General features: G+C 52.8%; 1 protein-coding gene across 10 annotated transcripts in view; it reads right to left on the bottom strand.

Annotated features, from left to right (window-relative positions):
* The window catches only part of masp1 (MBL associated serine protease 1), a 354,556-nt gene that overhangs the window by 250,887 nt on the left and 90,347 nt on the right, over nt 1-13,322 (bottom strand). For all 10 annotated transcript variants that reach the window (XR_010976007.1, XR_010976006.1, XM_068042858.1 and 7 more), the window contains exon 6: nt 3,565-3,712. Coding sequence is in view for 8 of the 10 variants with exons in the window: in XM_068042858.1 (XP_067898959.1) it covers nt 3,565-3,712 (148 nt within the window). In the remaining 2 variants the exon portion in view is untranslated. The remainder of the gene's footprint in view (nt 1-3,564; nt 3,713-13,322) is intronic.

Genomic DNA, 13,322 nt, shown 5'->3' with positions numbered 1-13,322 from the left:
AGACTTCAACACCCGCCCCTGCATCTACCCTCCCCCGCACCCCCCCGAGTCACCCCCTCCCCCGCACCCCCCCCCGAGTCACCCCCCTCCCCCATCCCCCCCGAGTTACCCCCTCCCCCGCAAACCCCCCCCCCCCCCGAGTCAACCCCTCCCTACCACCCCCCCCGAGTCACCCCTACCCCCCCCCCGAGTCTCCCCCTCCCCCGCAACCCCCCCGAGTCACCTCCTCCCTACCACCCCCCCGAGTCACCCCTTTCCACCCCCAAGTCACCTCCTCCCTACCACCCCCCCGAGTCACCCCTTCCACCACCCTCCCCCCGAGTCACCCCCCTCCCCCGCACCCCCCCCGAGTCACCCCCTCCCCCCCCCAAGTTACCCCCTCCCCCGCACCCCCCCGAGTCACCCCCTCCCCCGCACCCCCCCCGAGTCACCCCCTCCCCCGCACCCCCCCCGAGTCACCCCCTCCCCGCACCCCACCGAATCACCCCCTCCCCCACCCCCGAGTCGCCCCCTCCCCCGCAACCCCCCCGAGTCACCCCTTCCCCCCCCCCCAACCGGGTCTCCCCCTCCCCCGCAACCCCCCCCAAGTCACCTCCTCCCTGCCACCCCCCCGAGTCACCCCTTCCCCCACCCCCCCGAGTCACCCCCACCCCCACCCCCCCGAGTCACCCCCACCTTCTCCCTGTAACCCTGCACATTCTTCCTTTTCATACAACTGTCTAATTCAGAGGGTTGGACAGGGTGGATAGTGAGAGCCTTTTTCTTCGGATGGTGATGGCAAACACGAGGGGACATAGTTTTAAGTTGAGGGGTGATAGATATAGGACAGATGTCAGAGGTAGTTTCTTTACTCAGAGAGTAGTAGGGGCGTGGAACGCCCTGCCTGCAACAGTAGTAGACTCGCCAACTTTAAGGGCATTTAAGTGGTCATTGGATAGACATATGGATGAAAATGGAATAGTGTAGGTCAGATGGTTTCACAGGTTGGCGCAACATCGAGGGCTGAAGGGCCTGTACTGCGCTGTAATGTTCTATGTTCCCTTTTGAATGTTTCAATTAAACCTGCCTCCATCACGTTCTCAGGCAGTGCATTCCAGACCTTAACCACTTGCTGTGTGAAAAAGTTTTTTCCCATGTCACTTTTGCTTCTCTTACCAAATACTTTAAATCTGTGCCCTCTCGTTCTCGATCCTTTCACGAGTGGGAACAGTTTCTCTCTATCTACTCTGTCCAGACCCCTCATGATTTTGAATACCTCTATCAAATCACCTCTCAACCGTGTCTTCTCCAAGGAAAATGGTCGAACTTCTCCAATCTGTCTTCATAACTGAAATTCCTCATCCCAGGAACCATTCTCCTGAATCTTTTCTCTCTCCAATTCCCTCACATCTTTCCTAAAGTGCGGTGCCCCGGAATTGGACACAATACTTCAGCTGAGGCCAAACTAGTGTCTTATACAAGTTCAACATTTTTCCTTGCTCTTGTACTCTATGCCCCTATTAATAAAGCCCAGGATACTGTATGCTTTATTAACTTCTCTCTCAACCTGTCCTGCCACCTTCAATGTCTTATGCACATATACACCCGCGTCCTCTGCTCCTGCACAACCTTCAGAATTGTACCCTCTATTCTATATTCACTCCATGTTCTTCCTACCAAAATGCATCACTTCACATTTCTCTGCATTGAACTTCATCTGCCACTTGTCTGCCCATTCCACCAACTTGTCTATGTCCTTTTGAAGTTCTACACTATCCTCCTCACAGTTCACAATGCTTCCAAGTTTCGTATCATCTGCAAACTTTGAAATTGTACACTGTACACCAAGGTCTAGGTCAAAAGAACAAAGAACAGTACAGCACAGGAACAGGCCATTCAGCCCTCCAAGCCTGCGCCGATCTTGATGCCTGCCTAAACTAAAACCTTCTGCACTTCCGGGGTCCGTATCCCTCTATTCCCATCCTATTCATATATTTGTCAAGATGTCTCTTAAACATCGCTATCGTACCTGCTTCCACCACCTCCCCCGGCAGCAAGTTCCAGGCACTCACCACCCTCTGTGTATAGAACTTGCCTCGCACATCCCCTCTAAACTTTGCCCCTCTCACCTTAAACCTATGTCCCCTAGTAACTGACTCTTCCACCCTGGGAAAAAGCTTCTGACTATCCACTCTGTCCATGCCACTTTATATATATCAGGAAAAGCAATGATCCCAACACTGACGCCTGGGGATCTCCACTACAAACCTTCCTCCAGCCCGAAAAACATCCATTAACCACTACTCTTTGTTTCCTGTCACTCAGCCAATTCCATGTTGCTCCCATCCCTTTTATTCCGTGAGCTACAAGTTTGCTCACAAGTCTGTTGTGTGGCACTGTATCAAATGCCTTCTGAAAGTCCATGTAAACCACATCAACAGCATTGCCTTCATCAACCCTCTCTGTTACCTCCTAAAAAACTCCAGCAAATTAGTTAAACATGATTTTCCCTTTAGAAATCCATGCTGGCTTTCCTTAATTAACCCGCATTTGTGCATGTGACTATTAATTTTGTCTTGAATTACTTTTTTTCTAGAAGTTTCCCCATCTCTGAAGTTAAATTGACTGGCCTGTAGTTGCTGAGCTTATCTTTATAACCTTTCTTGAACAAGGGTGTAACGTTTGCAATTTTCTAGTCCTCTGGCACCATCCTGGAGTCTAAGGAAGACTGAAAAATTATGGCCAGTGCCTTTGCGATTTCCACCCTCACTTCCCTAAGTATCCTTGGATGCATCTCATCCGGCCCTGGTGCTTTATCCATTTTAAGTACAGACAGCTTATCTAATGCATCCTATTTATCAATTTTAAACCCTTCTAGTGTCTGAATTACCTCCTCTTGCACCATTGCCTGGGTTGCATCTGCTTCCTTGGTAAAGACAGATGCAAAGTATTCATTAAATACCTCAGCTATGCCCTCTGCCTCCAAGTGTAAATCCCCTTTCTGGTCCCTAATCGGCCCCATTCCTCCTTTTACCACCCTTTTACTATTTATATATCTATAGAAAATTTTGGGGTTTCCTTGAATGCTAGTTGCCAGTCTCACACATACACACACTGTACACACAATGTACACACGTATGTGCACATGTAAATACATATGTGCACACATTCTTATACACACACAGCTAATGCAAAAGGACTGAGCCTGGGCCAGTGATGAGAGACTGTCTGCACAGACCAGAACTGGCGCTTGGCATAGTTTGCTGGTTTGTGCTGGGGCAGTGGGTACAATGCTACGTACCCTCGAGGGAGAAAGGAACAGCCCCAGCTGTTTCTGACTATCGCTGGACTCCTGTTGGGCTGTCCACACTTGGGATGTTTGCTGAGAATTAGATGGGATCCTACAGGAGAGGGAACACCATTCTGATCACCAAGCCCAGGCTCAAGGGTGTGGGATGGTCAGTGGAGGATTCCTGAGGGCAGGTGTTAGGGGTGAATTAGTCCCACAGTCAGGAGTCAGGAAAGGAGAGGAGAATGATGTTAACAATGAGAAAAGCCACACCCCTGAAAGCCCAGTGAACCTACCGACTGATGTGAACATAATCTTCCAACCTCGGTTATCTCCCGAGTCGTCACTGTGAAAAAGGATCTGAACACTGCTGCTGTTTGTATCAATCCTTCCAGGACTTTCATCGCCACAAAAAGGGCCAAACTCCTGCATTCCAGCTTTAATCTGCAGGAGGGAAAACGAAAACACAAAGTTATAGAAACTAGGAATCCAAGCTCAGGGTACTGGGAAACTAAAAAAATTGTTTACAGAATCATTGCAAGTCAGGGGAAACGCAACTGAAATAATTGTTTAATATCATATATAAAAGCAAAATACTGCGGATGCTGGAAATCTGAAATAAAAACAAGAAATGCTGGAAAATACTCAGCAGGTCTGGCAGCATCTGTGGAGAGAGAAGCAGAGTTAACGTTTCGGGTCAGTGACCCTCCTTCAGAACTGATGAAATAATTGTTTGCTGCACGCCCCCCCTTGCACACTTCACTTCTCCTGTGACCTCATGATGCACTTTCACAACATCTGATTTAATCTCAACACTTGCTCTCAATTTACTGGAACTCGTGTTTGCTGGCCAATGAGCTTCCACATCTCGTGCATCAATCATCATGATGTCATCAGGCTACCTGTTGTAAGCTGGGCTGCCGTGAGGATTCAGTCCTGATTTTCAATCACAGTCTGGGCATCTCCCGCATGTAGCAGGAAAATCAGCTGTGGCCAGTAAAACACTGGGGTGTTGGAGATAAGCTAACAAGCCCCCTGCAGTGGAGATCTCTGCACACACAAACTCAACGCTAATCCAGTTGCTCAATCTGGCAAATGACGCTGAGAATGCTCAATAATCCGGCTGCTATCTGCCCTTTTCACAAGCCATGCAGCTTCCACTGGCTGGGGAAGTCTCGATTATCCAAACCCTGCACCAGGATTAAACATCTAAACCCTCAGTGTGATGTGACTGTGTGCATGCATAGGAACATCATGCCAGAACAAAGCATGTCAACTAAAACTATTCAGTCAATGTTTATTTGAGGGTTAAATACACAGAAGCCAAAAACCACAGGTATTTGATGGCACAAATTTTAAAACAGATCAACTTAGAATTAATCCACAAGGAGTTAAAACCCCTTTTGAGAACCAAGCTTCCTATGAATGCTGACAAGATATAGATGGGCTGGTAAGATGGGCAGAGCTGTGGCAAATCGAATTTAATCCTGAGAGCTGTGGAGTGATGCATTTTGGGAGGACTAACAAGCAAGGGAATATACAATGGATGGTAGGACCCTAGGGAATACAGAGGGTCAGAGGGACCTTGGTGTACTTGTCCATAGATCACTGAAGGCAGCAGCACAGGTAGATAAGGTAGTTAGGAAGGCATGTGGGATACTTGCCTTTATTAGCCCGAGGCATAAAATATAAGAGCAGGGAGGTTATGATGGAGCTGTATAAAATGCTAGTTAGGGCACAGCTGGAGTACTGTGTACAGTTCTGGGCACCACACTATAGGAAGGATGTGATTGCACTGGAGAGGGAGCAGAGGAGATTCACCAGGATGTTGCCTGGGCTGGAGCATTTCAGCTATGAAGAGAGACTGAAAAGGCTAGGGTTCTTTTCCTTAGAGCAGAGAAGGCTGAGGGGGATCATGATTGAGGTATACAAAATTATGATGGGTATAGGATAGATAGGAATAAACTTTTTCCCTTAGTGGAGGTGTTAATAACCGGGGGCAAAGATTTAAGGTAAGGGGCAGGAGGTTTAGAGGGGATTTGAGGAAAAAGTTTTCACCCAGAGGGTGTTTGGAATCTGGAACGCACTGCCTGAAGAGGTGGTAGAGGCAGGAACCCTCACAACATTTAATAAGTATTTAGATGAGCACTTGAAACGCCATAGCATACAAGGCTACAGGCCAAGTGCTGGAAAATGGGATTAGAATAGTTAGGTGCTTGTTGGCCGGCACAGACACAGGGGGCTGAAGGGCCTGTTTCGGTGCTGTATAACTCTATAACAAGTCAGTTCTGTGTCTGTCGCATTGGCAGGGTGGTGGTGGTGGTGGTGAGGAGGATGAGGAGAAGGAGGATGAGGATGAGGATTACATGGACATTCCAGATTTGGATCACACCTGACCTGTGACTTACATTATGGAGATTCTTTCATATTCCAACAATTTATTTTAAATAAATAAACAGAGACAACTTCCATCACTCTCTCTTCTGTGCAGTCATATAGTTTCTCTATCCTCTGTCATATTATCGTTAAAACTTCCTCCACTGGATTCATTAATCTCCCAAAACTCTACACATGAAGCACTTCAAAAGGACATACACAAGTTGGTGGAATGGGCAGAAAGGTGGCAGATGAAGTTCAATGCAGAGAAATGTGAAGTGATGCATTTTGGTAGAAAGAACATGGAGAGACAATATAGAATAAAGGGTACAATTCTAAAGGGGGTGCAGGAGCAGAGAGACCTGGGTGCATATGTGCATAAGTTATTGAAGGTGGCAGGACAGGTTGAGAGAGAAGTTAATAAAGTATACAGTATCCTGGGCTTTATTAATAGGGGCATTGAGTACAAGAGCAAGGAAGTTATGTTGAAATACTGCAGATGCTGGAAATCTGAAATAAAAACAAGAAATGCAGGAACCACTCAGCAGGTCTGGCAGCATCTGTGAAAAGAGAAGCAGAGTTAACGTTTCGGGTCAGTGACCCTTCTTCGGAACAGTTCCGATGAAGGGTCGCTGACCCGAAACGTTAACTCTGCTTCTCTTTTCACAGATGCTGCCAGACCTGCTGAGTGGTTCCAGCATTTCTTGAGGTTATGTTGAACTTGTATAAGACACTAGTTCAGTCTGAGCTGGACTATTGTGTCCAGTTCTGGAAAGACCAGAGGACATTGGAGGGAGTACAGAAAAGATTCACGAGAATGGTTCCTGGGTTGAGGAACTTCAGTGATGAAGACAGATTGGAGAAGTTCGGACAGTTTACCTTGGAGAAGAGAAGGTTGAGAGGTGATTTGAAAGAGGTATTCAAAATCGTGAGAGGTCGGGACAGAGTAGACGCGTGAAAGGATCGAGAACGAGGGGGCACAGATTTAAAGTATTTGGTAAGAGAAGCAAAAGTGACATGAGGAAAATCTTTTTCCACACAGCGAGTGGTTAAGGTCTGGAATGCGCTGCCTGAGAGTGTGGTGGAGGCAGGTTCAATTGAAGCATTCAGAAGGGAATTAGACTGTGAAATGAGAAGGAGGAATGTGCAGGGTAATTGGGAGAAGGCAGGGGAATGGGACTGATGGAGTCAGTGTGGATATAATGGGCTGAATGGCCTCCTTCTGCACTGTAACGATTCAGTGATACTCCGCTTCATGACTGGCATCTGGCTCAGTTAGTAGAATGCGACTTCTCAGTCGGGGTTTCAGGCTTTCAGAGGGTCAGTACTGACGGAGTGCTGCACTGTCAGAGGGTCAGTACTGAGGGAGTGCTGCACTGTCAGAGGGTCAATACTGAGGGAGTGCTGCACTGTCGGAGGGTCAGTACTGAGGGAGTGCTGCACTGTCAGAGGGTCAGTACTGAGGGAGTGCTGCACTGTCGGAGGGTCAATACTGATGGAGTGCAGCACTGTCGGAGGGTCAATACTGAGGGAGTGCTGCACAGTCGGAGGGTCAATACTGAGGGAGTGCTGCACTGTCGGAGGGTCAGTACTGAGGGAGTGCTGCACTGTCGGAGGGTCAGTACTGAGGGAGTGCTGCACTGTCCGAGGGTCAGTACTGAGGGAGTGCTGCACTGTCGGAGAGTCAGTACTGAGGGACTGCTGCACTGTCAGAGGGTCAGTACTGAGGGAGTGCAGCACTGTCGGAGGGTCAATACTGAGGGAGTGCTGCACTGTCAGAGGGTCAGTACTGAGGGAGTGCTGCACTGTCGGAGTGTCAGTACTGAGAGAGTGCTGCACTGTCGGAGGGTCAGTACTGAGGGAGTGCTGCACTGTCGGAGGGTCAGTACTGAGGGAGTGCTGCACTGTCGGAGGGTCAATACTGAGGGAGTGCTGCACTGTCGGAGGGTCAGTACTGAGGGAGTGCTGCACTGTCAGAGGGTCAGTACTGAGGGAGTGCTGCACTGTCAGAGGGTCAGTACTGAGGGAGTGCTGCACTGTCGGAGGGTCAGTACTGAGGGAGTGCTGCACTGTCAGAGGGTCAATACTGAGGGAGTGCTGCACTGTCAGAGGGTCAGTACTGAGGGAGTGCTGCACTGTCGGAGGGTCAATACTGAGGGAGTGCTGTACTGTCGGAGGGTCAGTACTGAGGGAGTGCTGCACTGTCGGAGGGTCAGTACTGAGGGAGTGCTGCACTGTCGGAGGGTCAGTACTGAGGGAGTGCTGCATTGTCCGAGGGTCAGTACAGAGGGAGTGCTGCACAGTTGGAGGGTCAATACTGAGGGAGTGCTGCACTGTCGGAGGGTCAGTACTGAGGGAGTGCTGCACTGTCGGAGGGTCAGTACTGAGGGAGTGCTGCACAGTTGGAGGGTCAATACTGAGGGAGTGCTGCACTGTCGGAGGGTCAATACTGAGGGAGTGCTGCACTGTCGGAGGGTCAGTACTGAGGGAGTGCTGCACTGTCGGAGGGTCAGTACTGAGGGAGTGCTGCACTGTCGGAGGGTCAGTACTGAGGGAGTGCTGCACAGTCGGAGGGTCAAACCTGAGGAAGTGCTGCACTGTCGGAGGGTCAGTAGTGAGGGAGCGCTGCACTGTCAGAGGGTCAGTACTGAGGGAGTGCTGCACTGTCAGAGGGTCAGTACTGAGGGAGTGCTGCACTGTCAGAGGGTCAATACTGAGGGAGTGCTGCACTGTCAGAGGGTCAGTACTGAGGGAGTGCTGCACTGTCAGAGGGTCAGTACTGAGGGAGTGCTGCACTGTCAGAGGGTCAGTACTGAGGGAGTGCTGCACTGTCAGAGGGTCAGTGCTGAGAGAGTGCTGCACTGTCAGAGGGTCAGTGCTGAGGGAGTGCTGCACTGTCAGAGGGTCAGTACTGAGGGAGAGCTGCACAGTTGGAGGGTCAATACTGAGGGAGTGCTGCACTGTCCGAGGGTCAGTACTGAGGGAGTGCTGCACTGTCGGAGTGTCAGTACAGAGGGAGTGCTGCACAGTTGGAGGGTCAGTACTGAGGGAGTGCTGCACTGTCGGAGGGTCAGTACTGAGGGAGTGCTGCACTGTCGGAGGGTCAGTACTGAGGGAGTGCTGCACTGTCGGAGGGTCAGTACTGAGGGAGTGCTGAACTGTCGGAGGTTCAGCACTGAGGGAGTGCTGCACTGTCGGAGAGCCAGTACTGAGGGAGTGCTGCACAGTTGGAGGGTCAGTACTGAGAGAGTGTTGCACTGTCGGAGGGTCAGTACTGAGGGAGTGCTGCACTGTCGGAGGGTCAGTACTGAGGGAGTGCTGCACAGTTGGAGGGTCAATACTGAGGGAGTGCTGCACTGTCAGAGGGTCAGGACTGAGGGAGTGCTGCACTGTCAGAGGGCCAGTACTGAGGGAGTGCTGCACAGTTGGAGGGTCAGTACTGAGAGAGTGTTGCACTGTCGGAGGGTCAGCACTGAGGGAGTGCTGCACTGTAAGAGGGTCAGTACTGAGGGTGTGCTGCACTGTCGGAGGGTCAGTACTGAGGGAGTGCTGAACTGTCAGAGGGTCAGTACTGAGGGAGTGCTGCACAGTTGGAGGGTCAGTACTGAGGGAGTGTTGCACTGTCGGAGGGTCAGCACTGAGGGAGTGCTGCACTGTCAGAGGGTCAGTACTGAGGGAGTGCTGCACTGTCGGAGGGTCAGTACTGAGGGAGTGCTGCACTGTCGGAGGGTCAGTACTGAGGGAGTGCTGCACTGTCGGAGGGTCAGTACTGAGGGAGTGCTGCACTGTCGGAGGGTCAGTACTGAGGGAGTGCTGCACAGTTGGAGGGTCAATACTGAGGGACTGCTGCACTGTCGGAGGGTCAGTACTGAGGGAGGGCTGCACTGTCGTAGAGTCAGTACTGAGGGAGCGCTGCACAGTTGGAGGGTCAGTACTGAGGGAGTGCTGCACAGTTGGAGGGTCAGTACTGAGGGAGTGCTGCACTGTCGGAGGGTCAGTACTGAGGGAGAGCTGCACTGTCAGAGGGTCAGTACTGAGGGAGTGCTGCACTGTCGGAGGGTCAATACTGAGGGAGTGCTGCACTGTCGGAGGGTCAGTACTGAGGGAGTGCTGCACTGTCGGAGGGTCAGTACTGAGAGAGTGCTGCACTGTCGGAGGGTCAGTACTGAGGGAGTGCTGCACTGTCGGAGGGTCAATACTGAGGGAGTGCTGCACTGTCGGAGGGTCAGTACAGAGGGAGTGCTGCACAGTTGGAGGGTCAATACTGAGGGAGTGCTGCACTGTCGGAGGGTCAGTACCGAGGGAGTACTGCACTGTCCGAAGGTCAGTACTGAGGGAGTGCTGCACTGTCCGAGGGTCAATACTGAGGGAGTGCTGCACTGTCGGAGGGTCAGTACAGAGGGAGTGCTGCACAGTTGGCGGGTCAATACTGAGGGAGTGCTGCACTGTCGGAGAGTCAGTACTGAGGGACAGCTGCACTGTCGGAGGGTCAGTACTGAGGGAGTGCTGCACTGTCGGAGGGTCAGTACTGAGGGAGTGCTGCACTGTCAGAGGGTCAATACTGAGGGAGTGCTGCACTGTCAGAGGGTCAGTACTGAGGGAGTGCTGCACTGTCGGAGGGTCAATACTGAGGGAGTGCTGTACTGTCGGAGGGTCAGTACTGGGGGAGTGCTGCACTGTCGGATGGTCAGTACTGAGGGAGTGCTGCACTGTCGGAGGGTCAGTACTGAGGGAGTGCTGCACTGTCGGAGGGTCAGTACTGAGGGAGTGCTGCACTGTCGGAGGGTCAGTACTGAGGGAGTGCTGCATTGTCCGAGGGTCAGTACAGAGGGAGTGCTGCACAGTTGGAGGGTCAATACTGAGGGAGTGCTGCACTGTCGGAGGGTCAGTACTGAGGGAGTGCTGCACTGTCGGAGGGTCAGTACTGAGGGAGTGCTGCACTGTCGGAGGGTCAGTACTGAGGGAGTGCTGCACAGTTGGAGGGTCAATACTGAGGGAGTGCTGCACTGTCGGAGGGTCAATACTGAGGGAGTGCTGCACTGTCGGAGGGTCAGTACTGAGGGAGTGCTGCACTGTCGGAGGGTCAGTACTGAGGGAGTGCTGCACTGTCGGAGGGTCAGTACTGAGGGAGTGCTGCACAGTCGGAGGGTCAAACCTGAGGAAGTGCTGCACTGTCGGAGGGTCAGTAGTGAGGGAGCGCTGCACTGTCAGAGGGTCAGTACTGAGGGAGTGCTGCACTGTCAGAGGGTCAGTACTGAGGGAGTGCTGCACTGTCAGAGGGTCAGTACTGAGGGAGTGCTGCACTGTCAGAGGGTCAGTACTGAGGGAGTGCTGCACTGTCAGAGGGTCAGTACTGAGGGAGTGCTGCACTGTCAGAGGGTCAATACTGAGGGAGTGCTGCACTGTCAGAGGGTCAATACTGAGGGAGTGCTGCACTGTCAGAGGGTCAATACTGAGGGAGTGCTGCACTGTCAGAGGGTCAGTACTGAGGGAGTGCTGCACTGTCAGAGGGTCAGTACTGAGGGAGTGCTGCACTGTCAGAGGGTCAGTACTGAGGGAGTGCTGCACTGTCAGAGGGTCAGTGCTGAGAGAGTGCTGCACTGTCAGAGGGTCAGTGCTGAGGGAGTGCTGCACTGTCAGAGGGTCAGTACTGAGGGAGAGCTGCACAGTTGGAGGGTCAATACTGAGGGAGTGCTGCACTGTCCGAGGGTCAGTACTGAGGGAGTGCTGCACTGTCGGAGTGTCAGTACAGAGGGAGTGCTGCACAGTTGGAGGGTCAGTACTGAGGGAGTGCTGCACTGTCGGAGGGTCAGTACTGAGGGAGTGCTGCACTGTCGGAGGGTCAGTACTGAGGGAGTGCTGCACTGTCGGAGGGTCAGTACTGAGGGAGTGCTGCACTGTCGGAGGGTCAGTACTGAGGGAGTGCTGAACTGTCGGAGGTTCAGCACTGAGGGAGTGCTGCACTGTCGGAGAGCCAGTACTGAGGGAGTGCTGCACAGTTGGAGGGTCAGTACTGAGAGAGTGTTGCACTGTCGGAGGGTCAGTACTGAGGGAGTGCTGCACTGTCGGAGGGTCAGTACTGAGGGAGTGCTGCACAGTTGGAGGGTCAATACTGAGGGAGTGCTGCACTGTCAGAGGGTCAGGACTGAGGGAGTGCTGCACTGTCAGAGGGCCAGTACTGAGGGAGTGCTGCACAGTTGGAGGGTCAGTACTGAGAGAGTGTTGCACTGTCGGAGGGTCAGCACTGAGGGAGTGCTGCACTGTAAGAGGGTCAGTACTGAGGGTGTGCTGCACTGTCGGAGGGTCAGTACTGAGGGAGTGCTGAACTGTCAGAGGGTCAGTACTGAGGGAGTGCTGCACAGTTGGAGGGTCAGTACTGAGGGAGTGTTGCACTGTCGGAGGGTCAGCACTGAGGGAGTGCTGCACTGTCAGAGGGTCAGTACTGAGGGAGTGCTGCACTGTCGGAGGGTCAGTACTGAGGGAGTGCTGCACTGTCGGAGGGTCAGTACTGAGGGAGTGCTGCACTGTCGGAGGGTCAGTACTGAGGGAGTGCTGCACTGTCGGAGGGTCAGTACTGAGGGAGTGCTGCACTGTCGGAGGGTCAGTACTGAGGGAGTGCTGCACAGTTGGAGGGTCAATACTGAGGGACTGCTGCACTGTCGGAGGGTCAGTACTGAGGGAGTGCTGCACTGTCGTAGAGTCAGTACTGAGGGAGCGCTGCACAGTTGGAGGGTCAGTACTGAGGGAGTGCTGCACAGTTGGAGGGTCAGTACTGAGGGAGTGCTGCACTGTCGGAGGGTCAGTACTGAGGGAGAGCTGCACTGTCAGAGGGTCAGTACTGAGGGAGTGCTGCACTGTCGGAGGGTCAATACTGAGGGAGTGCTGCACTGTCGGAGGGTCAGTACTGAGGGAGTGCTGCACTGTCGGAGGGTCAGTACTGAGAGAGTGCTGCACTGTCGGAGGGTCAGTACTGAGGGAGTGCTGCACTGTCGGAGGGTCAGTACTGTGGGAGTGCTGCACTGTCGGAGGGTCAGTACTGAGGGAGTGCTGCACAGTTGGAGGGTCAATACTGAGGGAGTGCTGCACTGTCGGAGGGTCAGTACTGAGGGAGTGCTGCACAGTTGGAAGGTCAGCACTGAGAGAGTGTTGCACTGTCGGAGGGTCAGCACTGAGGGAGTGCTGCACTGTAAGAGGGTCAGTACTGAGGGTGTGCTGAACTGTCAGAGGGTCAGTACTGAGGGAGTGCTGCACAGTTGGAGGGTCAGTACTGAGGGAGTGCTGCACTGTAAGAGGGTCAGTACTGAGGGAGTGCTGCACTGTCGGAGGGTCAGTACTGAGGGAGTGCTGCACTGTCGGAGGGCCAGTACTGAGGGAGTGCTGCACAGTTAGAGGGTCAATACTGAGGGACTGCTGCACTGTCGGAGGGTCAGTACTGAGGGAGGGCTGCACTGTCGTAGTGTCAGTACTGAGGGAGCGCTGCACAGTTGGAGGGTCAGTCCTGAGCGAGTGCTGCACTGTCGGAGGGTCAGTACTGAGGGAGTTTTGCACTGTTGGAGGGTCAGTACTGAGGGAGGGTTGCACAGTCGGAGGGTCAATACTGAGGGAGTGCTGCACTGTCGGAGGGTCAATACTGAGGGAGTGCTGCACTGTCGGAGGGTCAGTACTGAGTGAGTGCTGC

The sequence above is a fragment of the Heterodontus francisci genome, chromosome 11 (genome assembly GCF_036365525.1).
Source record: "Heterodontus francisci isolate sHetFra1 chromosome 11, sHetFra1.hap1, whole genome shotgun sequence".
Classification (NCBI taxonomy): Eukaryota; Metazoa; Chordata; class Chondrichthyes; order Heterodontiformes; family Heterodontidae; genus Heterodontus; species Heterodontus francisci.
Note: the sequence above shows the minus strand (reverse complement) of the source record. Positions and strands in the feature narration are given on the sequence as shown.